Source organism: Colossoma macropomum, unplaced genomic scaffold, assembly GCF_904425465.1.
Source record: "Colossoma macropomum unplaced genomic scaffold, Colossoma_macropomum, whole genome shotgun sequence".
Taxonomy (NCBI): domain Eukaryota; kingdom Metazoa; phylum Chordata; class Actinopteri; order Characiformes; family Serrasalmidae; genus Colossoma; species Colossoma macropomum.
The window spans coordinates 33,491,570-33,515,897 of record NW_023494798.1 but is presented as its reverse complement, the minus strand read 5'-3'; the positions used below and the strand labels follow the sequence as shown (position 1 = coordinate 33,515,897).

The 24,328-nt window shown below is 40.1% G+C and overlaps 1 protein-coding gene across 2 annotated transcripts in view; it reads right to left on the bottom strand.

The window, feature by feature from the left end:
• Positions 1-24,328, bottom strand: part of si (sucrase-isomaltase (alpha-glucosidase)) — a 120,769-nt gene that overhangs the window by 58,003 nt on the left and 38,438 nt on the right. For both annotated transcript variants that reach the window (XM_036584998.1, XM_036584999.1), the window contains 7 exons: positions 23,443-23,559; positions 21,084-21,238; positions 17,870-17,954; positions 9,930-9,986; positions 6,600-6,724; positions 3,847-3,935; positions 679-728 (listed from right to left, as the gene is read on the bottom strand). In XM_036584998.1, coding sequence (XP_036440891.1) covers positions 679-728; positions 3,847-3,935; positions 6,600-6,724; positions 9,930-9,986; positions 17,870-17,954; positions 21,084-21,238; positions 23,443-23,559 — 678 coding nt within the window. The remainder of the gene's footprint in view (positions 1-678; positions 729-3,846; positions 3,936-6,599; positions 6,725-9,929; positions 9,987-17,869; positions 17,955-21,083; positions 21,239-23,442; positions 23,560-24,328) is intronic.

The following is a 24,328-nucleotide window of genomic DNA, read 5'->3' as shown; positions in this document are numbered from 1 at the left end:
CAGTTCTATACAGAGTCATGAACACTCAAAGAACCCTTTGGACGATTAAAGGGTTCTTTACATCATTAAAGGGTCGTTTTATGGTTCTATATGGAACCTTTTGGAAAAGGGTTCTTCTATTGTTATAGGCTTGACTATATAAAACCATCTTCAGCACATTCTCCAACAATCTGAAGAACCCTTTAATGATGCAAAAATCTCTTCAATCATGTAAAGGGTTCTTTGAGTGTTCCTGGTTCTATCTAGAACCATTTTCTTTACTAAAGAACCCTGGAAGAACCATAATTTTTAAGAGTGTATGTTAAATTATTTGGTCAATATCCTTTATATTATCAGCATAATATCTAAAATGTAAAATACTCAGATCTACATTATTTACGTTATTAGTGCACAGGAAATAAAAACACATTAATGCGAATAAAGCGATTCCAAACTTTTGAAGTAAAGTGTACGGCTTTTGAAGTCGAAGGTGTTAAATCAGCTCAGGCTACTCCAGCAATAAAACAACCCGAGCGTGGCTGAATGACTGGAAATGGACGATGTGAGGAGACGAGTGAAAGAGGCTGGGGAAGCAGCTGCTTTGATGGAGAGTGTGCGCATGCTATTTGATGTGATCTCAAAGATGCTGTGAGATGCAGATCATAGATGATCAAAAATGGGATCAGGCAGTGGACGTACGTAGACCACAGAGAACTTGTAATGGATGTAGGCTCCGGAGGAAACAGTATCTGTGGATAAAAAAGAAAGGGAGAGCGAGTGAGACTGAGAGTGAGAGGAAAGTGCAAGTAAGTTCAGATGTGAAAACATCATAAGGCAACTGACGCAACTGCTTAATCAACTCGATAAAGTCAGACACCCTTGGACTCGCTTTCGCTGAGCTGTTAACTCCACAATCTGAAAAACTTAGTCATAAAAAACTCGCCTCCACTAATAACAACCACTCAGATGCCCTTTATACAGCAATTACACTGATAAGTCATGCATTAGAAGACAAACACACATGCAAACACACACACCCACCCACACACATGCACCTGTATGTAATTACCTACATGCAACAATAAAATGGCCGATATGTATTAATTAAATATCAGGATCATTGAAATAAGTGCTAATAATACTCAAATGAGTGCTCTTTTGTTCTCTTTTCGCATGGTATGTGACCCCACCAACTAATTAACTACACAAATACATACTTTGAATAACATTTGGATTATGATGTAGATTATTACGTAGATTTCCAGTTTGCTGGGTTAAGTGCCAATGAAACAAAGAAACTCTTGTCCGTGAGATCGACTCTCCAATAGAGAGTAAAATGGACCTGCTTGTCCAGTTTGGCAATATTTTTGGTGATCGAGGAGAACCATTCAGTGTTAACATTGTTACATGCCGTCTGTGCAAAATATAGTTATTATAAATTAATATGTATTATTAGAAACTAGCCCAGATGGTATTTGGATGGTAATTATCAATAGTATTCTGATGACGTCACAAACGCGCTGCCACCATTTTGGTTGCCAACTTCAAGTTCTTTTAGCAGAGCTGTGGCTGTTTGTAATGAGATATCAAAGCCATAACTGATACAGCAAAGGCAGTAAAACACATTTTTAAACACTTTTTAAATTTTTAAAGCACAGTAAACAGTATATTTGAGTGTAGTGACTTGATTTCATTTGATTTGTGGTTGTAGTGATTACAAACGAAAGCTTAGATCTAAAAGGCTGATATTTGTATGATTTTTGCGTCCCAAACCTCATACTAGCACACTAAATAGTATGCAAAAAATAGTGCATATACCATCAGAAGTGCACTCATTAGTGTAGCAGGTGAAGTACAGAAGTGTGTGGTTTGGGACGCAGCATTAGATCAGCCAATGAGACGAGTTCAGCAGCTCCAATGGCTGATTATAGCTTCACTCTGCTGTACATTAGCTGCTCAGTAAGTATTTTAAAGCGAAGGCTCGAGGTATTTGTTGATTAAGGATCATTTATTGAGGTTAATTGATGCATTTATTGTGGTAGACTGATGTTGCCTTCGTATTCACCAATTTTCGGAATTCATTCTACGTTTAAGGTGCCTCAGTGTAACTGCAACACCATTTAAGGTGGAACAGAAAATTCAAACGAGAAGCTGGTGAGTAACTCAAGCTTGATATACATGTATGAGTCACTTTTATTAGTTTTTACAAAATATTACATACTGGAATGTTCTGAACTCTGCAGATGTGCAGGCTATCTGGATCCAGTCCACCAATATAGCTAATCTTCTCATAGCATCTCAAGCATCTTCATATCTTTAAATCTTTTTTGTGGTCATTTTGCTTGTTTTTTTTATCCACCTGCTGGGCTGTATCTGCAGTAACGGTGATGAGACGAGCTCCATAAGAGCACAGAGTTACAGCTCACCTACCAACATGGCGTCGTCTTAATGACACAGTCAAACACAACGACACTCTAAGAACACTTTAGATGATTGAAAGGACTCTTTGCATCATTAAAGGGTTCTTATATGGTTCTATGTAGAACCTTTGTGAAAAGGGTTCTATATAGCACCAAAAAGGGTTCTTCTATTGTTAGAGACTTGACATTGTAAAAATAGAAGAACGCTTTTTGGTGCTAAATAGAACCCTTTTCAAAAGGGTTACATATAAAATCATCCACAGCACATTCTCCATCCATCTGAAGAGCCCTTTAATGAAGCAAAGAACCCTTTAATCACACAAAGGGTTCTTTCAGAGTTCATGGTTCTATAGAGAACCAACATGGCGACGTGGTCTTCTTAATGACATAATCAAACACTATGAATTAGTATGCATTATTAGAAACCAGCCCAGATGGTTTTTGTATGGTAATTATATCACTATCGGGGGAAAATGCAAGTTATGTGGGACCTGAATTTAATTAATAATGATATTGTTTATTGTGACAGTTCTGTAGACGATAATTGTTTGTCTAAATGTACATTGTTATCCAAGCTTAGTCAGAACCTATATATAATAATAATAATAATAATAATAATAATAATAATAATAATAATAATGTGTCCCATAGGTATTATCTCTATGTAATGCCTATATGCAACAACATGTACCCTATTAATTGCATATATATATGTATCTATTCACAGTAATAATCTGCCCCATATGTATTATATACACAAGTAAGAACATATACATAATAATATGTTCCATATGTACTATGTACACTGTAAAAAATGGTATCTTGTCAAGTAAAATGATCTTAAACCTGGTCACTAAATCTTATATTTCTCCTGTTGACACTGTGAGCTTTATTTAGGATTATTTACCTTATATCTAGACATTTGTTACTTGTTTTATGTAATTGTATTAAATAAAATTATTTATATTGACAGATAATTGTGCTTGTTTTAAGAAATGTGCTTGAAACTAGCAAAACTATCAGCCAGTATTTAAATAATCTAAATAATCTTATACAACCATCTCAAAATGGGAAATATTAGATATATCGACTAGATTTAAGATCATTTCACTTGACAAGATGCCATTTTTTGCAGCGTATATGTTATTGTCTATATGTAATAAACAATTTCTAAGCTGAATCCTAAACCTAACCCTAACCTTAACCTCAATTTCATTTATTGTTTCAGAAAAATATCACCAGGAGTATTTTGTTATTTTGTTAGAACTGATTTTCTCAAAGCAATTTTTTTCCTAAACATGAACAAAAACCACACACACACACACACACACACGCACACACACACACACACACACACACACACACACCAAGACAGAGCAGTGAACTTTCTATCTTCAGGAAGAAAAATAACACAACTTTTTAATTAGTAGCAAATCCACCAAAATACCTCGAGATTCTCCGTCGTCCCAGAATAGCTCGCCTGACGCTTCGTTGTTGTCATCGAGCGCGATGATCAGACCCATGGGAGACCGACGACTGTGGGAACACACACACTTTCATCATCATCACGCACTTACACACGCACGCACACACTCACTCTCTCAACTTTTACCAGGATCTAAATAAGACAAGGACTAAAAGCAGAGCCTTTGAAGTACAGATAGGATTCGCATTTTTGCATAACATGTCAGAGACTGTGGCTCAGCGAGGCGAAGCGGAGCTGGGCGGGTTTTTCTCTGTTCGCCTGTGTACGAGCGTGTGCGCTGGTGCATTCATAAGTTTCTGCTGCACAAATGAAAATTGCAGAGTGGACTAAAACTCCACATGAGGAATCCTAATAAGAGATTGAAAGGCACTAAGAATAATCTCTCAGGTTAGATCCGGAATGTTCTTCCTGAAGTGGCCCCGAAAACGGAATCAAAATTCAGCCTGCATGGACGCGCTTAAGCTGGAGAATACGAATGAGCTGCTGATGCAAAAATAGAGTCACAGCTGTGAGGAAAACAAGAGAAACATACACATTCAGTATGTGAAACTCATCAAGTAACACAGACTGAAACTCTAGCAAAGGCAAGACTGAGACTCTGTAATCAAATGATCAATATGGGGTGTTCAGTTTTTATATTACCTTGTTCTTTTACTCGCTGGCCACTTTATTGGAAACCCCTACCATATAGGTCCACCATACAGATGTGCAGTTACAGACTGTAGCTGTTGCTGCACAATACATCACCCCTCTTTGCACCATTTATCATTGATCAGTTACTTCTAACCAGGCATTATTTGGATGGTGGGCCATTCCCAGCACAGCAGAGACTCTGACATGACGGCAACCGTCCAAATATCCAAAAATATCCAGCCATGAGTGGCTCTGTAGTCAGAAACTGACCACTGATGAAGAGTTAGATGAGTGTTTCCCATTCTGGTCCTCAGAGTCCCCCAGATGGCCCACATTTTTGGTCCAACCAAACTCCCAACACATAGAGATGAAGGAATAATATGGATTGTTTGGGGGCTTTAAGGACCAGGTGATCTAACCTTTCATCATTGGTCAGTTTCTGACCACAGAGCCACTCTGTAACTGACCAAACAGGGTAGAAGGGGGCTAATGAACTATGCAGCAAGAGTTGGGCTACAGTCTGTAACTGTACACCTATATGATGGACCTATGAGGCAGGGGTTTCCAATAAAGTGGCCAGCGAGTAGAAGACCAAGGTAGGTGTTTCTGGACATTTTTGGGTGGTTTGGATGGATGCCTTGGGTGGCTTTGTGGTTTGAGGCCCAGGCCCTGAGGACACTGGGCTAGAGGATGGCCAAGTTGGAGCTCCAAAGTAGGGGTTTCTAATAAAGTGGCCAGGCAGTGTAAGCTGACAGCACTTGTATCTGTGTTGTGACAGTATTTCCTGAAAGCTACAGGGTTTCGAAGTATAATGAACGGCTCGGCAAGTGAAGATACTTGAGCCTCATTCATCTCATCTTAATGTTTCTGTAATTATAAGCTACTAACTCGACTAAAGAAACACTGAAGTGTCACTACAAGCTGTAATTACTGATGGAAATTCATGAAGCGAAATGTATCCCAAACTTTCCGTGTTGGGGAACAATTACAGACTGTCATCTCCTTGTACTACAAATGTGGCTCTGTGTGATACTCGATAGGTGCGAGCAATCAACCTGCCATGTAATCGTCCTCCACCTTGTGTCCGTCGCGTACGGGAGGCAGTGTTTAACGCGATGAGAATAAAGAGGTTTTTGAACGTTCTGTTGATTTACCTTCGTGATCAGTCAGGTATTATAGAAGCAGCTGACTTCAAGCAATACAACTTCAAGCATCTCCAAACTGAGACTGCAGCTACTGTAAAGATTCACAAAACTCAGAAGTCCATTCGATCTGATACGATGTCTCGACTCGATTCTCGTCTCTCTTTCAATTACTCTCAATCTCTACTTCTCCCTCTCTGCCACTTCCTTTCTCCCTCTTTCTCTTACACTCTCTCTCTGTCCTACTTTCTCTCTCTCCCACCTTTCTCTCCATCTTTCTCTATCCTGCTTTTTTCTCTCTATTGCTTTCCTGCTCTAGCTATTCCAATCTCTCCATCACTCTCTCCTTTTTTTCTCTCCGTCACTCTCTCTTTTTTCTCTCCATCACTCTCTCCCTTTTCCTCCATACTTCTCTCGCTCTCCCATTATCTTTGTATTACCTTTATATAGGGTGCACTGCTGTGTCTGATCCACTCAGACCAGCACAACACACACTAACACGCCACCACCACGTCAGTGTTACTGCAATGCTGAGAATGATCCACCACCCAAATAATACCTGCTCTGTGAGGGTCCATGGGGGTCCTGACCACTGAAGAACAGGGTAAAAGGGGGCTAACAAAGTATGCAGAGAAACAGATGGACTACAGTCTGTAACTGTAGAACTACAAAGTGCACCTATATAGTAAGTGGAGCTGATAAAATGGACAATGAGCGTAGAAACAAGGATGGTCATAATGTTATGCCTGATCGGTGAATATCGACAAGCTATATGATAAACATCTGTGATTTCCTTGTTAGTGGGCGTGTATTGATTACTGTATTGCTGTAATAACGTTTTTTTTTCAGGTAAAACTTCCTTAAACTTCGTTAGAACCGCCTCAATGCATCCTAAGCTCCCCGAGGACGTGTGATGTTGCCATTATTGTGTGTGTGTACCTGAGTGTGGTAGTGACCGCAGGCCTCTGAATGGGCAGAATGGCTCCTCCTCTGATGTGTAAACCCATTTTATCGGCCGGCAGGTACATATTCACTTCTTCTTTCCTCTCTGTTATCTTCTCTTCCTGCAGGACGGAGAACAATAACGTTATCAACATAATCCTCAGCGCTCATTTAGCCTGAGCTCAGCCAACGTCACCTTCTTTAGCTGAAGCTCCGCCAGTCCAGCTCACTGAGACGCAGCACAGCAGCTCAGAGACACAGCCATTCATAGCACTGTGTTTACCCCAGTTATGTATCTCTCTCTCTCTCTCTCTCTCTCTCTCTCTCTTCCACTTACTTCCTCCCTCTTTCTCTCTACATTCTTTCTCTCTGTCCAACTTTCTCTTTCTCCTACCTTTCCCCCTCTTTCTCTATCCTGCTTTTTTCTCTCCATCACTTGCTCTCGCACTTTCTCTCTCTCCTTTTTCTCCATACTTCTCTTCCTCTCCCGTTATCTCTCTGTCTCCCCGTCACCCTTTCTTTCTGGCTACACCTTTTCTCCTTCTCTCTGTATCTCTATATCCCACTGTCTTTCATTCTCTTTCTTTCACTTTCTCTCTTTCTCTCCCAGCGTTCTCTCTTTCTCTATCACTCTCTTGCTCTAGCTATTCCACTCTCTCTCTCTCTTTCTCTCTCTCTCCATCACTCTCTTTTTTCTCCACACTTCTCTCCCTCTCTTATTATCTTTCTGTCCCCCTGTCTTTCTTCCTTTCTGTCTACACCTTTTTCTCTTTTTTTCTTTTTTATATCTCAATATCCCACCATCTTTCTCTATCCCACATTCTCTCTCTCTCTATCACTCCTGCTCTAGCTATTCCGCTCTTTCTCGCTCTCTCCATCACTCTCTCCCCTTTTCTCCATACTTCTCTCCCTCTCTCATTATCTTTCTGTCTCTCCATCACTCTTTCTTTCTGACGATATCTTTTTCTCCTCTTCTCTATATCTCAGTATCCCATTCTCTCTCTTTCACTTTCTCTCATTCTCTACTTCTCTCTCTCTCTCTGCCACTTTCTCCCTTTTTCTCTCTACATTCTCTCTTTGTTCTACTTTCTCTGTCTGCCACCTTTCTTTCCATCTGTCTCAATCCTGCTTTTTCTCTCCATCACTTACTCTAGCTATTCCATTTCCTCTCCTACTCCATCACTTTCTCCAATACTTCTCACCCTCTCTAATTATCTTTTTGTCTCCCCACCTCTCTTTCTTTCTGTCTACACCTGTTTCTCCTTTTCTCTATATCTCAATATCCCACCATCTTTCATTGTCGTTCATTCTCTTCTTTCACATTCTCTCTCTCTCTCTCTCTCTCTCTCTCTCTCTCTCTCTGCCACTGCTCTGTCCATAAGGTATTTTCTGATATTATCTGTCTCTCACTGTCACTCAGAGCATCTCTTTACCACTACAGGGATTTGCTTTTGACCCGGTGAAACCTTTAATTGACAAACTGCAACACACACACACACACACACACACGCACGCACGCACGCACGCACACACACACGCACGCACACACACACACACACACACACACACACACACACAGTCTGCCTGCAGCTCGCAGAGAGTCTCATCATGAGGCCGGGCTTTAGTTTATCTTATCGTGTGTGTGATCGGTGGGTGTTAATCTCCGTCTGAGGGTCAGAACAGGACCCTGCAGAGCTGCAGTAGCTCTGATTGGCCCTGTCACTGTATTTACTGCACTGGAAGCTTAAAGTGGACATCCTCACCCGGGCTAACTGGTTTGTAACTGGTCTGCAGGTTTACGTGCTCATAAATCTTAATCTCATTTAGAATTTCACAGGAAATACACAGCCTGAGAATCCTGACAATGTCCCCTTTCAGAGATGGCAATTTACTATTTACTAAAGCTATAGTGGCCCACATGGACCCTGTCATTGATCCTCAGACCTTCTGTACATTAATCTATACTAATTTAATGCCCAGGAGCCAGCAGCTGGTCCAGATTCTATTCATCTGTCCTATAAAGATTAAGATGTAGTTTTCCATATTGCTGTTGTCGGAAAAAAAAACATCTCCATTTTCGTTTTTTCAGATTGTGACATAATTTGAAAATACCTGTTGCCTTTACATTGTATGTAAATTTCATGATGAATGGACCAAGAGAAACAGCCAAAAATGATTTGGAAAAAATGTCTGGTTCCACTGACTTACATTAAAGGTAAAGTAGGTTTTTCCCTTCCGCTGTAAAGTTACCATTTTGGAGATATGAGGTTTTGTTCCAACAGCAGCGATATAAATATTCAATAATAAGCCTATTCTAATCAGTTTATTTACTACTTTAATGTACTTTGCAAGATGCTGTATTAAATATGTTTTAAATATGGTTTCAGTGTCGCTCCTAAAGTGATTTGCTGCGACGCTGCTCGCTTATTTCCAATACCACGGTCTGTTTTCACACATACAAAGACTGAGAAATACGAAAGAAATCAGAGTAAAGAGTTCACATGTACTGAGAAATCTGATTACTGAGCTAAAATCCAGCTCTCTTTATCGGATTTTTGATCAGATTTCTAGACCTTACTGTGATCTAAGAAATCAGTGTGCTGTTTACATGACCATTTGAATAATCAGATAACTGCAGAAATCTGATTATGATCGGATTATTGAGTGCATGTAAACACACTCAATATGTGTCACTGTTAATACTAGTAGTTATAGTCTAGCCTGCCTAGCGGTTAATTAAGAGAACTTAATTAAGGACTTTTGCACAGGTCGCGTTTTACACTGTATTTTCGTTTCATTATCTTACGTGACTAAAAGCGCTACAACTGATCGCTCGACTTGCTGACAGCCCTGCTGGACCTTTTGTGTAAAAATGCCTCAGCGGCCTTAAAGATTCTCACCCGCTAACTGGTTTGTAACTGGTCTGTGGGTTTATGTGCTCATAAATCTCAATCTCATTTAAGATGTCACTGGAAATAGACAGCCTGAATCCCGACCACGCCTGATTCGAGAGGAGAGCGCTTTACTAGGTGGAAATAAATGACTCAGTCATAAATGAGTTTAAAGCAAAGACTGCCCCCCCACCCTCCCACCCCCCACACCGTCTTTAATTTAAGGCTGCTTTAAAAGATAAAAGTTGATTTGCGCAGCATTGAATGGTGACGTGTAGAAAAATGTGTGTAATTCTCCGCGGCTCATCCTGGTGTCTAATTCGTTCTGGCCAAAATCAATCACACGGGAAGCTATCACGTATGCTGAGTGATGAGACGGAGCACGTGGGAACCGGCCGAGTGGTGAGAAAGAGAGAGGGAATGGGTGAAACCTCACCGTCTCGTAGTTGTACCACACAGCGTCAGGGATGTAGGCTCTAACTGTGTCCACACCCTGCAAAAGAAAACAGAAGCGTAACGCAGGATGAGAATGGAAATGTAAATTTATATTGATCAATACAGAAACAAAACAACACGTCTCTCTGGAAAATAGGGAGTCAAGCCCAGTCCTGCCCTGGAAAAGCAAAACATGCTGGAGTGCATTCTTCAGCTAAACTCTGCTTTATTTATATAAGCACCTTTTGTACCTTAAGAGTGTCTGAAGGCAGAACAGCACAAAATATAAAACAGACAATAAATACATAGAAAAATATTACAGTAGAAATATACATAGAGCTGTGCAAACCTTTACAGGCGTAAAAGAAATATATATTCAAGAAGTTGTTCATCTGGGTAGTAAGTATTCATTTGCTTATTAAAAAAATATTAAAATAAATATTAAAATAAATCATATTAATGCAATAACTAGTGATTTTATGCATGTCAATGTGTCTCCAAACCTCTCCTCGAGAAAACCCTGTATTATTTGTTATTATTATCTAATACCTGTTTAATCTAATCAATAGTTCATTACATTAAATCCGCTATGCTGAAATCCATGCACTCTTCCACAGGGACTAGGAGTGTGTGTCTAAAGGGGAATTCCACCAAGGTTTCAAAATTTCTGTGTAATTCAATAGTTAAGATGTAAACAAAGTCATTCAGAGAAACTTGTTGTTCACAGTGGTGGTTATAGGAACCAGACGTCCCTCACAGAGAGTCATTACGAAAGAAATAGTAACACATTGACATTGTTTTATGACAGTTTTGAGAAGGTTTTGGCCTGAAACGTATGTTTTTAATGCATTTATGGTGGAGGGATACATGCAGGGTAATTTCAAAGTAATTTCAGATTTTCCACTATTTTACCATCAACATTCCACATAAAAGCTCAAAAGCTGACTGGTGGTTCTGGATGGTAAATAAAATCGCTATATTTGTGTTGTAGTCATGGTGACCCCTGGTTCCTATCACCACCACTGTAAAGACATCTAAACCATTTCACACCAAACCACTCTGAATCTCTCTGATTACATCTCACAGTCAATCTTGTCAAATAAAATTATCTTAAATATAGTCAGTAAATCTGATATTTCTCATGTCGAGATTGTTGTAAGCTTAATTTAAGATTATTTAACTTATTTCTAGATACTTTTTTCTTGTTTTAAGTGATTGTATTAAGTAAAATTATCTCACTATAGTGGCGGATGATGTTGCTTGTTTTAAGAAACGCACTTGCAAACCAGCAAAATTATCCGCCAGTATGGTGAGATAAATATCTAAATATCTAGAAATAAGCTAAATAATCTTATAATAAGTGCATAACCATCTTAAAATGGAACATTCTAGACATATTGACTAGATTTAAGATCATTTCACTTGACAAGATGAGTAATAGAAGAATTTTGAAAAACTGGTGGAACTCCCCTTTAAGCCAAACAAGCTGTGCTGAATGTGTCTAAGTTCATGTTTTAACATGTGTGCTGTGCTGTATGGAGCTGTATACACTAATGATGTGATTCATACTGATGATTTATTAACCAGCTTTGTTCAGTGCATGAGTGCCTTCAAAGACGAGCTGTAATAAAAGGGTGGACTTTGATGCATAACCTCTTCATAATCTCTTCCCACCCCTCTAACCCCCCCCCCGCCCCTTGGCATTTATGCCTTCAATCACCTCTTCTTACATTTTGTTTAAGTAGTAACCACTCTACAGCTTTCCTTACTCATTTGTACTAATTTGGTACACAGTAATTGCATTTCAATAATTATTCTAAGTAAATGGAAACGCATAGCAAACCAACAATACCAATGTTAGTCCTCTAAGTGTTGATGGTCATATTAGAAAAGGAAAAGAGAAGAGAAAATAGAAGAGCAGAGCTAAGAGACAATGTCATGTGCTCTTTTCAGCCCAACTCAGACGTCACACTGTTCTTTAAATTCAGTGTTCATCCCTTCCACAGCGCCCCGCCATGCCTCAGCACATGAACTCTCTCCAGACACGTGAAATCACACATGAGAAAGAGGAAAAAAAGGCTTCCTGCTGGAGACAGACAACTCATGGCGGAGAGATCAGGTGAAGGTGTCTTCTCTGTCTGTTCTGCTGAATAATTGAGTAAAGAAAGTTTCAGCTAAGGCGTGAATATTAACTCATCTGCCCTCTACAGTCAGTGTTGGAAATATATGACAAAAATATGATATATTAATTATTATTATAAATTAGCTACAAACTGAAAATTTCATGATGTTTTCTGTAATCAGAACTGTACTCAGTACAGAGCTTAAAGGGACAGTTCAGCAAAAAAATCTAACTCAAACCCCCCCAGATATAGTCAGTCAGCTAAGGCATATCTGGTGTCTAGCTATGAAGCTATGAAGTTAACGCAGCTAATAAGTAATGGAATCTTATACCCCACTGATTAGCACTGTGCTGACTGCACGTCTAAACCCATCACATACCTCAGACTGTTTTGAGCTGTTAAAGAGCCCATATCATCCATTTTTCTTCTACTTTTTTTATTCTTTTTTTTTCCTTGAGGTCCACTTGTGATGTCTATGTGGTCTCAAAATTAGTCATAATTCATGTTAGCATGACCGTTTTTTAACTTCTCTTCATCTTTTAGAAATAAATATGCTTTTTTTTTACTGTAAAAATAAATTGGCTGTTTTAACTGAGTTATTTGGCTGCTTTCAAATTTGAAGTGACTTCAACCTCTAATAAAAAAAGTTAACAGAACAGAATAGTTGATTTTTGAAATTTTAATGCAACTTTTTTGGGCTGAAACAACTTTTTTTTCACAGTGTACTACGTTTTATTTTTACCCGATTTTCTCCCCAATTTAGTCGTCTCCAATTCCACCCCGCTAGTTAGGACTCCCCCAATCACACGATGCTATCAACGCTAGGAGGGTGAAGGCTAACACAGGCTTCCTCCGAGACCTGGGAAGCCAACCACCGCTTCTTTTCGAGCTGCCGCTCACGCAACGTCACTGGACAGCCGAACGCGCTCGGAGGAAAGCGCCAACCGCCAGATCTGTTACGTCAGCTAACAGACGCCTGCGCTGACTAGCATCGCGCTGAGTGATGGGGGGAGAAGGAGGGGCCATCCTACCCACCCAGAGAGAGCGAGGCCAATTGTGCTCTCTTGGACTCCCGGCTAGGGACGGCTGTAGTATCACCAGGGATCGAACTCGCGATCTCCTGATGATAGGGCCAACAATTAGACGGTTGCGCCACTCGGGAGCCCGTGTACTACGTTTTTAAGACTGATGTATGTAAATGACATCTGTTTACTCCACTGTCACCATCGGCGACGCTCATGGGGGCTCTGACCCTGGATATTTCTGTAAAGCTACTTTGCGACAACGCCTGTTGTTCCATATCTAAGCTGTGTCCCAATTCAGTGGCTGCATCCTTCAGAGGCTGCATTTGAAGGCTGATTGCATCACAGCGGCGCGGCTAGGCCGTCCCATTTCGAAGACTCCCTCATATGCAGCCAAGAAGTGTGTCCTTCTTTTCCATGACAACGAAGGATCCAACGGGTGGATCCTTCGCCAGCCAACATTTCCCGAGGTTCATTGCTTGCCAGTGAGGAGTCAAGAACATGGCGGTGTCAGCAGAGGAACGAACGGCGGCTGAGGAGACATTTTTAAATGTAAGCATTGGGTTTAAACTGAGTCGAATAGCTAAAGATACAAATGTTACTCTAACGTTTTGTTTTGTTTTAGGGAGCAAGGAGACGACAGAGAGAAGCATCTCCAGCTCTAATAAATGAAAAAAAAATTTAAATCAAAGTTTTTGGCTCCATCTTAAAGAACTTTAAAAGAACCTGACAGGAGCGGCATTTGATGGCGGGAACAGCGGTGCTGTGATGCAAACAGAAAATCCGCAGTAGAAAAGACCGTCTCACTTCAGTTCAGCCTTCATGGGTCTATGCAGCCTTCGAAGGAGACGCCTTCGCAGACCACTTCCTTTAAAGGATGCAGCCCCTGAACTGGGACACAGCTATGGACTGGATTGACTGGGGATTGAACAGTATGTACATCAAACTCTTATTGCAAAGAAGTGCAGTTTGTCATGATATGGGCCCTTTAAGTAATCTCTAATAGACTTGCTTATGCAGTTTCTGACACTGTATAACATAGTTATATATAAACATGGACTAAAGTACAGGTTAAATTCAGGCTTCATGATTACTGCAACTCTTTAAAGCTATGCAATGTACACTTGTCCATTTTTCTAGGTAACAGTGAGTCATACAGTGTCAGAAACCAGAAATTGGCTGCTTATGATTATGTAAAATTATGTAAACTATGGTTTTAAGGAAATCATAGGGATTTCTGTTGAGTCTCTTTTAAAGCGGAGCTGCTGTCCACTCATGGGCTCGTGTTTTCTTGCCTGTTGTTTTCCTCTCCTGGTGTGGAGAGTTAAAAGACCACAGCTCGGCCTCTTTCGACCCCTGCGCGATTCGCCCTCTCTCAGAGCGCTTTGAAGCCCCGCGCCGCAGTACGTGACTCCGTAATTAAGAGTATGGAGATGAGCCGACACTTAAAAAGAGAGAGAGAGAGAGAGAGAAGAAGGGGAAGAAAAAGAGAAGAAGGAGGAGAGAGAGGGAGGAGAAGAGCGCGTTAAAGACACTGTGGGCCAAGCGCTGATTTCCCCAGCCAAAAGGCGTGCAGCAGAGATCAAGGTTCAGCTGGGCCACGTCTGATCTGCAAGTCTGATACTGGATGTCATTAAAGGAACGCTCGAATAACTTTGCGGAGAGAGAAGAACCCGCCCAGGGATCCCTTTAAACACCTGGCATCCCGAGATTGGAAAGGGTCCGGTAATTACGGTGACGTGTCAGAGGCCGCTGGGGATGCATATGGATTTTCCTGACAATTTCTGAGATGAGATGAACTTGCATAACTGTGAGCTTTCAGCACCAGTCGGCATGACACAGCTCTCTTAAACTCAGCCTTACGCTCCTCATACGGCTCTGCAAAGGCCTGAGAAATGCATCTGTATGGCTATTTATCTGAGCGTCTGAGAGAGTAAAGATAAAAACAATATTATTAGTAAAAAGAAAAAATATGTTTGACGTCATTTTCTTTTTGTAAAATTTGAGATTTTTGTACTATACAAACAGAGTTATAACGCTTTAATACATGCATTTTTTTGTATTTAAAATAAGGCACAGAAAAAAGTATCGTTTAGGAATCGGTATTGAAGTCGAGGTATCAGTTTCAGTATTTTAACAATATCCAGCCCACACACTGCAAAAATAGCATCTTGTCAAGTGAAATATTCTTAATTCTAGTTGAGATAAGTATTATTTCGAGATGTTTGTACATACATCATCTAAACCGTTTATCCTTCTGGGTCGCGGTGGGGTGCTGGAGCCTATCCCAGCTGTCATTGGGCAGAAGGCAGGATACACCCTGGACAGGTCGCCAGTCCATCGCAGGGCAGACAGACAGACACACACATTCACACCTAGGGGCAATTTTAGCACATCCAATCAGCCTGACTGCATGTTTTTGGACTGTGGGAGGAAACCGGAGTACCCGGAGGAAACCATGCAGACACGGGGAGAACAGGCAAACTCCACACAGAAAGGACCCTGGTCACCCGGCCGGGAATCGAACCTAGGCTATTCTTGCTGTGAGGCGACAGTGCTACCCACTGCGCCACCGTGCTGCCCGAGATGTTTGTGCACTTATTATATATATATATGTATATATTTTTTTTTACCTGTTTTAAGTAATTTTATTAAGTAAGATTATCTCACTATACTGGCACATAATTTAGCTTGTTTCAAGCTCATTTCTTAAAACAAGCCAAATTATCTGCCAGTATAATGAGATTATTTTACTTACTAAAATCTTACTAAACCCTTAGAACAAGGAAAAAATGTCAGGAAATACGTTAAAAAAATCTAAAAATAAGCTTACAACAGTCTCAACAGGAGAAATATTGGACATATCGACTATAAAATAATTTTACTTGACAAGTCACTATTTTTGCAGTGCAGCATTCACTGCTGGGCTTTGAGATTAGTATATCACTGTGGTATAGTTGCATATGTCTCAAGCATTTATACTATGAGTATTTACTATATTTACTGTATTTATTGCAATTGTAACTTTATATGTGTACTGTACTGCATAGTTGTGTTTATTTGCATTCAGTGCATAATCGTTGTATTTACTGTGCACTTATTGCAATATTATTTAATGTTTTATACTGCATATATGTTAATTATGTATACTAATAGTATTTACTGTATAGTACTGTGTAGTAATTGCATTGTTATTTAATGTATCATACTGTGTGGTCTTGTTTAATTCTATTATCTGTATGTACTGTACTTACTGTATATCATTGTATTGGTTTTGTATGCATTGCACTGTCTTATTTAACTGCACAATATTTGGTGCATGTTTTGGTAATAGATGATATTTAAGTTACCATAATTACTGCAAAAAAATAGTATCTTGTCAAGTGAAATTATCTTAACTCCAGTCAACTTACACCGATCAAGCATATCATTATGACCACCTCCTTGTTTCTGCGCTTATTGTCCATTTAATCAGCTCCACTTACTATATAGGTGCACTTTGTAGTTCTACAGTTACAGACTGTAGTCCATCTGTTTCTCTGATACTTTGTTAGCCCCCTTTTACCCTGTTCTTCAGTGGTCAGGACCCCCATGGACCCTCACAGAGCAGGTACTATCTGGGTAGTGGATCATTGGGGGGTCCTGACCATGACTCATTAAGGTGTGGAAATGAGATAATTAAGTCATAGCCACGATTTAGTAAGGCATGGAAACAAGATCATGCCACACATTAGGATCTCATTCCCATGCCTTACTAAGTCGTGGCCAATACTCAATTATCTTGTTCCCATCTTGTTCCCATGCTTTATTAAGTTGTGGCCACACATTATTTTTATTCATACAGGATGTCCCCAGCAGGTCTCCATAATCTGCCACTACAGTGAAATGATTTTACTAAATAAAATTACTTAAAACAAGCAAAAAATGCTTGGAAATAAGTCAAATAATCCTAAATTAAGCTTCCAACAATCTCAACGGGAGAAATATTAGATTTATTGACTAGATTTAAGATAATATGACTTGACAAGATACAATTTTTTGCAGCGAAGTTAATGAAGCTGTGCTTCCTGAGTGCTGCTACTCTATGATAAGAGAATGTATCATGAACCTGACATAGCTTGTTCTGATTGGGCTGTTTTGATCTCTGTAAGCGACCCTTACACCTGGTATTGTAACCATTAACCAGAAAGGAAATATACTACTTATGTATTATGAACTGCACGTCTCAAAACAGCCTCAAGCAACACAACACAAACTACAGTTAAGTTTCTGTTATTTCACTAAAACTAAAAATCAATACTAAGACGCCGATACTGACACATCGACAGAGAGGCTATCCTGCCCAGCACTGTTCCACAGTATGCTTGTATATAGATAGGATAACAATAAAGCTCAACTTATCTTCTCCCGCTGACTGTCATCTCATTTCTCCGGAGCGGAGAACTTTCCCAAGGATCCATTTTGAATGGGAATCATCTATTTCACACACTTTTTTTCGTAACATGCGAGAGGCCATGTTAAATTGGCAATTAATCACCCATTTTAACATGACCGCAATCTATCTCCAGTTCTAATTTCTCTGTAATGAGGTCAGCGCTCTCATTAGAGAGAGAAGAAAGGAAGGAGGAAAATGAAAAGGAAAAAAAAAATAAATCTCCATCCTTCTGCAGCGCGTCCCAGTGGAGGTCACCATCGCTCGCCCAGAGGGAGGAGGAAGTGGCCAAATAGCAAGGCCATGACTGTGTGCGCGACAGATAGAGAGAAAATCTATTCTTAAGTGTGTGTGTTTCACGTACAGCATCCAGCACAGGTGTGATGAGCAGATGGGCTCCCCACAGGAACTGACGATCCACAGTCCAGGTAGCCGAATCAGAGTAAAACCTGAGAAGCAGAAGAGGTGGAGAGTGAGTGGCCTTAAACGCAGGCGCACCGTGTCTTGTGCTTAAAAGGAAGGACATGCTTCTTAAATATGACTGAGAAGTGAGTAAACGCAAGACAGAGATTTGAGGGAACACAGAGGACTGAGGACTTGGTGTACAGCAGGGGTGTCAAACTCATTGGATAGCTTTTCTTCCATTTGTGCCTGGAGAGAAGGCAACCTTGATATTGATTGGTCAGCTGCTGCTGACATGCGGCACTTTTTTGTGACATCCAATGGAAAGGTTGGTGTTTCTGCAACTTAAACATGCAATTTAGGACAACAAAGTGCACTGTGCAGACTCGAGGAGAGCTTTTCAGTTGCAGTGCGTGTGACATATACCACAATGAAAAGAAGCGCGTTTCAGAGTTTGAAAAGGCATCGTGTGAACATCCCCTAAAGGAGTCCACATACCCCCCAAACCTGCAGCTGAGTCACTTTCCAGCATTTGTACGTTACTCAGTTCTTCACACTTTTGCAATTTTGAATTTTACAAAAAGGAGAATGCCACTGAATAGTCAAAATTTATGTTTGAGATCATTGAGAGTGGTTTGATGTGAATCAGTTCACTGTAAAGAAACTTTCTTTACAGTGGCGCTGATAGGGACCAGGGGTCGCCATGACTACAACACCAAAAATATCCATTTTATTTACTATCCAAAACCACCAGTGAACCTACACGTGTCTTCTGTGTTTTTATATGGAATGTTGATGCTAAAATAATGGTAAAATAGCAGAAAATCTGGACTTTGAGGACTATTTTGCTTTAGAACGCAATGCATGTACCTCTCCACCATTAATCTATTTTAAAAAATACACTCTGAATTGTCCAGAACTGGCTCCGAACTATTGTTAAACAACGTCTCAGTCATCAGGCAGTGTATTCCTAGTACATCCATGCAACAACTTTCTGTGAAGGAGCTTTTAGAGGCATGATATGTGGCTCCACCACCACTGTGAACCATTCTGTTTCTCTAGAATGGCTCATTTCATATCAAACCCTTCACAGAAACATCTTTATGATGAAATTTTTTTATTTAATCAGGCAGAAATTGTTGGAATTCCCATTGAACTAGAACTGAAATAGATGTAACCTACTTTCCCTACTACAATATTTCTCCAACACTTTGTCACTTTGGTCAGATTATGAACACTGCATATTTCAAGCATGCCTGAGATGTACAGGAAACATTGGTGTTCACTTCTGACATGTTTAGGATGTGTTAAGGAAAACGATTCAAATATAAACTGCATGGAACATAACTACTTATTATTCAGTAAAACTATGGCAGTGGCACTATTATCAATCATGACTGCAGTGCAAGGATTTTTCCCAATTAACACACTTTGACACTGCATTCATCTACTTAATGCTCCTCTTCATCATAATCCAGATATCACTTTTCAGAATTTCTACTTCATTCAATTGCTTTTTAGACTTAGCACTAAACTGCTAGAACTAAAAGTATCTTACTGTATATTATAAAATGGATAGTTCCAGTCCTAAAATCTGATTGGCTGAGCTGCGATCGAAGCCGCTGTAGAATCCACAATATACGCACAACTGACACCTCACAGCAACTGAATTGTATATTACTAGGCCAAAAAAAACTTTGTGCTGTTAATGGAATCATCTTTGACTCTAATGCTGCTCGCATGGAGCACCGAGTGTACTGATGAAGAAAGAAGCTGTTTTTTTTTAAACTGAGGGGCTGACAACTTATGTTCTTAACTAGAACCAGGCTGGTCAGCTAGCTAACAGGCTAAAAGATGGCAAACATGCTGAAACAACTCCATCATTAATATCACATAATTAAAATACTTACAGTATGATTAACTAAAGTCTAGAAAAAATGTCACTTGAATGTCTTACACGCTTCAAATGTTCATGTTTCAGTCAGAAGTCGCGTCAAACCCAAACGAATGGCTGAATCCCAAACGGCTCTGTACTTCCTAAACAGTGTTCTAGCTATGGAAGTTTAAAATTCTAGCCTCTACAGACAAACAGTGCATCATGTATCGAGTGTGGATGAGTCTGAGTCCGAAATGACTGTTTCTTAGCTGTATTATTCACTGTTGGGCTGCAGGATCCAGTATTTAAACTCCTATGTAGTGCACTATGTAGGGAGCAGGGAGGCGTTTGAGATTCAGCCCCTGCATGAGAAGGCGGCGGTGCTGGATTGGTGCTAAATAAGACTCGTGATGGTAATTTAGTGACCAAAAAGTACTTATAAACATAACGTTTTTGCATTAAACAGTGCTGTGTTATCATAAGTTCACCGTTATACGACAAAAAAGTAAAAAAAAAAAAAAATCAAGAAACGACCGCAATATACAGCGATGGGCGACTGAACGTTCTCCTCCTCATTCAGCGGTCCATGGTTGCATGGCAACAATACAGTACACTAAATAAACTACATTTCTTGGTAGAATACTTGTTTATGTTGATTATTATAAATAATAAATGTGTATTTTATCATAATTTATGTTGGCCGCTGTTTTATAAAAGCAATAAGCCACTTGAGGCTGTGCATTACTGCAGTTTTATCACAGGGAGGGGAGTTGCAGGCACTCCTTATTGGTTTATTGTGCTACTACTGTGCTGTTATTTCTACTACTTTATTTTTAATTGCAATATTCCATCAAGTGCTTTGTGCTTTTGCTCAGGTGAAGGATTTGTACACTTCTCTTTTATTAGCACTAGGTCTACATGATGTAGTAGGATCAATAAGCCTGACCTGTGCAGGGCAATAAAGCTTCATGTTGTCAGACGACAAATGTTTTTGCAATTTTATATTACTGTAATTATTGATAGAGCCATGCACTACAGTACAACAGAAATGAGTCATAATTAAAAGATCTGTAGATGCCGGGCTTTTATTTTTCATTGTAATAAGACATTAAATGGCTCCTGTTTTTATTTAGGTGAGTGATCTGTCTACTACTTCTGATGCTCGAACTGAGATCCACATATCAGGAGCATCTTTATCACTTGACAGGGATTTATCTTTAGAAACGTGCATGAATGTAAAGCAGAAACGAGTGATAATTAAGAAGTGAAAAGTCACACAGAGGCGTAGGATGTTACTCACTCATGCATGACAGGTCGCACCACGGTGTCTCCGTTGACGTGGGCCTTGTAGAACAGTGTGTAGAGGTACGGCAGCAGTGTGTATCGGATACTCAGGTAGTGTTTTGAGGTTTTCACCAGCAGAGAGTCGGCACCAAAGGCTGCAGGGTCCTGAGGCTGTGGGAAGAGAGAAAGAGTGGAAGTTCATATAAGTAACACAGGCTGTGTTTACACGCAAAGATTTTTGCCAATCCGACTGAATACATTTCGATTACAGACTAAGACTGAGGTGTTTATTCTCACTCTACTCAACAATCTGATGGAAATCTCCGTTTACATGCTCACTACAAGTAATCAGATCCAAAATTATGTGCATGCATAGAGAACCACTTAGTGTAGATGTTACCATGACAACGAGCATCACGTGAGTCCAGTCAGAGTGAGATGAGCAGCAGTGAGCAGTGCTTGTGCTTTTAATTACTTTAATAGCCTCACCCGGACTAGTCTATTCCAATTAAGGTGTTTACATGGACGTATTCTGTTCTGATTGAGCTATTAGTCGGATTATATACGGATTATTAGGCTGCATGTAAACGTGGCTAGAGTTTCAGAAACGACACGATCAAGTCTTTCATTGCTGGTCAACTACATTGGCCTTGTAGCTCCACTGCAAAACCAAAGAAGCAAACTTTAGCCAATAAACGAGTCTTGGCTGACCGGCTATATTTAGGGGAACGTAGGGGAAACAAAACTATTGTTGTACTATCACTTTAAGATTGCTTTAAGAGGGCAACATCTTCCCAGCCCTTTTCCTGATCCTTTCCATAATGTATGTTTCTCTTCCATTCCAGCCTTATTTAGATACGAATGCACATCATAGACCTGCTTGTAACTCCCTCACTCAGACAGGTTCAGCAGGCTGAAAATCTCCACAAGGGGGTGCTGTTACCAACCAAGTAGCTACTGGTGCTTCAAAAAGAATGGTGCTGCTCATCAATGATACAATGTGTGCTTGCTAAATTATTGAAAAGTGCTATACAAATTTTAACCCTTTGGGGTCCAAATTTTTGCATATCTTCTTAAATTCGCAATGAAAGGCTCTTCATATAAACTGATCCTCATATGTTTCATATCAAAATGCTCTGTTATCTTCGTCACTACTTTCCAAAACCGCTGCAGCAGCTTCAGCAGCTGTAAACTCTCTGCACGCCATTTCACATGTGTCTCCGATGTGGACTGAATGAAGAATGAAGGGTTTCCGGCGTGATGGTCAGTCCTTAGTGATTTCCTGAGCGTCCATTGGTCAGTTTCGCACAGAATGTAGACGGACACACGAATCCACCAGTTCCACACGGTGAGAGGCAGATGACGTGTATCTCAGCCCCTCTTCATAGGCTCATAACTCCGGATGTGAGTCTCGTATGATCTCGTGACAAGATGGAATGGAAAGGCCGACTCTACAGATTCAGGAAGTGTTTGAACTGGATTTCTGCGCTATATTATCTCAAAGATACAGAAACATATAGGAACAGAGAATTTGATGCACGGGTGCATTCAAAGACCTCAGAGGGTCACTCCTGAAATGTTAATCATCTGTATGTGTCTCCACACTTATTTATATTCATTCCGATAAGTTCCTGAATGACTAAAGTAGTTGTTAAACTACTTTAGCAGTAATTGCTTAATGATTCATCGTAGTCACTGAGTAATTCACAGTTACATAATACGTCAAAATTGATAACTGAATAATAAGCCCAGCGTTTAAGGGGTTAAATATAATAACAGCAGCCATATGCTTTGAAGGCCCGGTGGAGGATAAGAGCGGCCTGGGCTTTAGCGCGTGAATGCTGATGATGTGTTCTTCGTGACAGAGGACACTTTGGTCTGCCCGCCCGAAGACAGCCGGCGACTGATTACTTGCTCTCTAAAAGGTCAAGTCTTATTCATCTAATTTCTCCAAGAAAATCATTTTCCATTCATCCTCATTTGCCCCCTTAAATACATAGCCCATATTGTATTCTTCTAGAGCAGCTTCAATTGCCTCTCTCTCTCTCTAATCTAACAATTATTATAGGAGGGAATAAATCACAGACAAATAGCATTTGAAGAGGAGGACACACTTTGTGACAAAGACCGAAGTAATATCCACATCATGGCATTGCAAATTATGACAATAGTGGTACTCAAAAGGTACTCATACTTCTAATACTGAACACTGTGGTTGTTACAGATTAGATTACAGCAGATATAAAAGATGTAAATGGGAAAATGCACTAGGCCTGGTTTGATGGGTTGGATATTTATGGCTGTTTCTCAGGCGTAATGTGTGTTTATAGTGCTATACATTTGGCTAGTAATGACATTTAAATGGGAAATCATACTTTGTAGTATTGAGCGTTGTGGTTGCGGCTGAAGGGGTAGAAAGCTCCAACTTGCATCCAGCGTCTGCAAAGCTCCTCAGTTGTGTCGTCGAAGAAGCCGCAGATGTCTGCACCAATCTGCACAAAGAACAAACATTGCTTCAGATTAAAATAATGCAATATATTTAATTCTTTAAACAAATTGCATCCCTAAATACATGCGATACATTTATCTGTAAAAAACTGATTTAAAGACTAAAGACTTTTAAAATTGCCTAAAAATACCCCCTTTAAAGACACATAATTCATTAAATTCATTAAAAATTTGCATCCACTGAATACTTGCACGACATTTAACTTAAAAAACTCATTTCAAGACATACAGTATATTTTATTGCTTAAATAAATACCTCCTTTCAAGACACAGACTATATTTAACTGTTTTAAAAAGCACTCTAAAGTCTTTCGCTATTGACCAAGATGACAAAGGTTGGCGTTCCTCGCCCACATGGATTAGCACAATAATGGTCATAGCACTACAAAGAACTGTTAACATTATCCACCCGATAATCCATCCGTTTGACGTGGCCGTCACGTTGCACTGTCTCTGTTAATTCAATTGACGCCACCCGCAAAGCACCCATTCGATTCCTATTTCCATAACACAGCAGCCCAATCAGAAGCCACAGTTAGCCCCTTTGCTGTTTCTGAAACCCTCTTCATATTTCTCAGCAGGCCTGCAGATAACGCATTATGAAGACAACAGAATACAGGCAATCAATTCAGCTGGGCTGAGGGGAGCTGCGTTCGCGTGCTCTTTTTGTTTAAAACCTTAACAGGCCGCTCAGTGCTGAAGAATCAATTCAAATTCCCTTTCTTGTGTATCAGGAGGGTTTGCGGGCCTGTC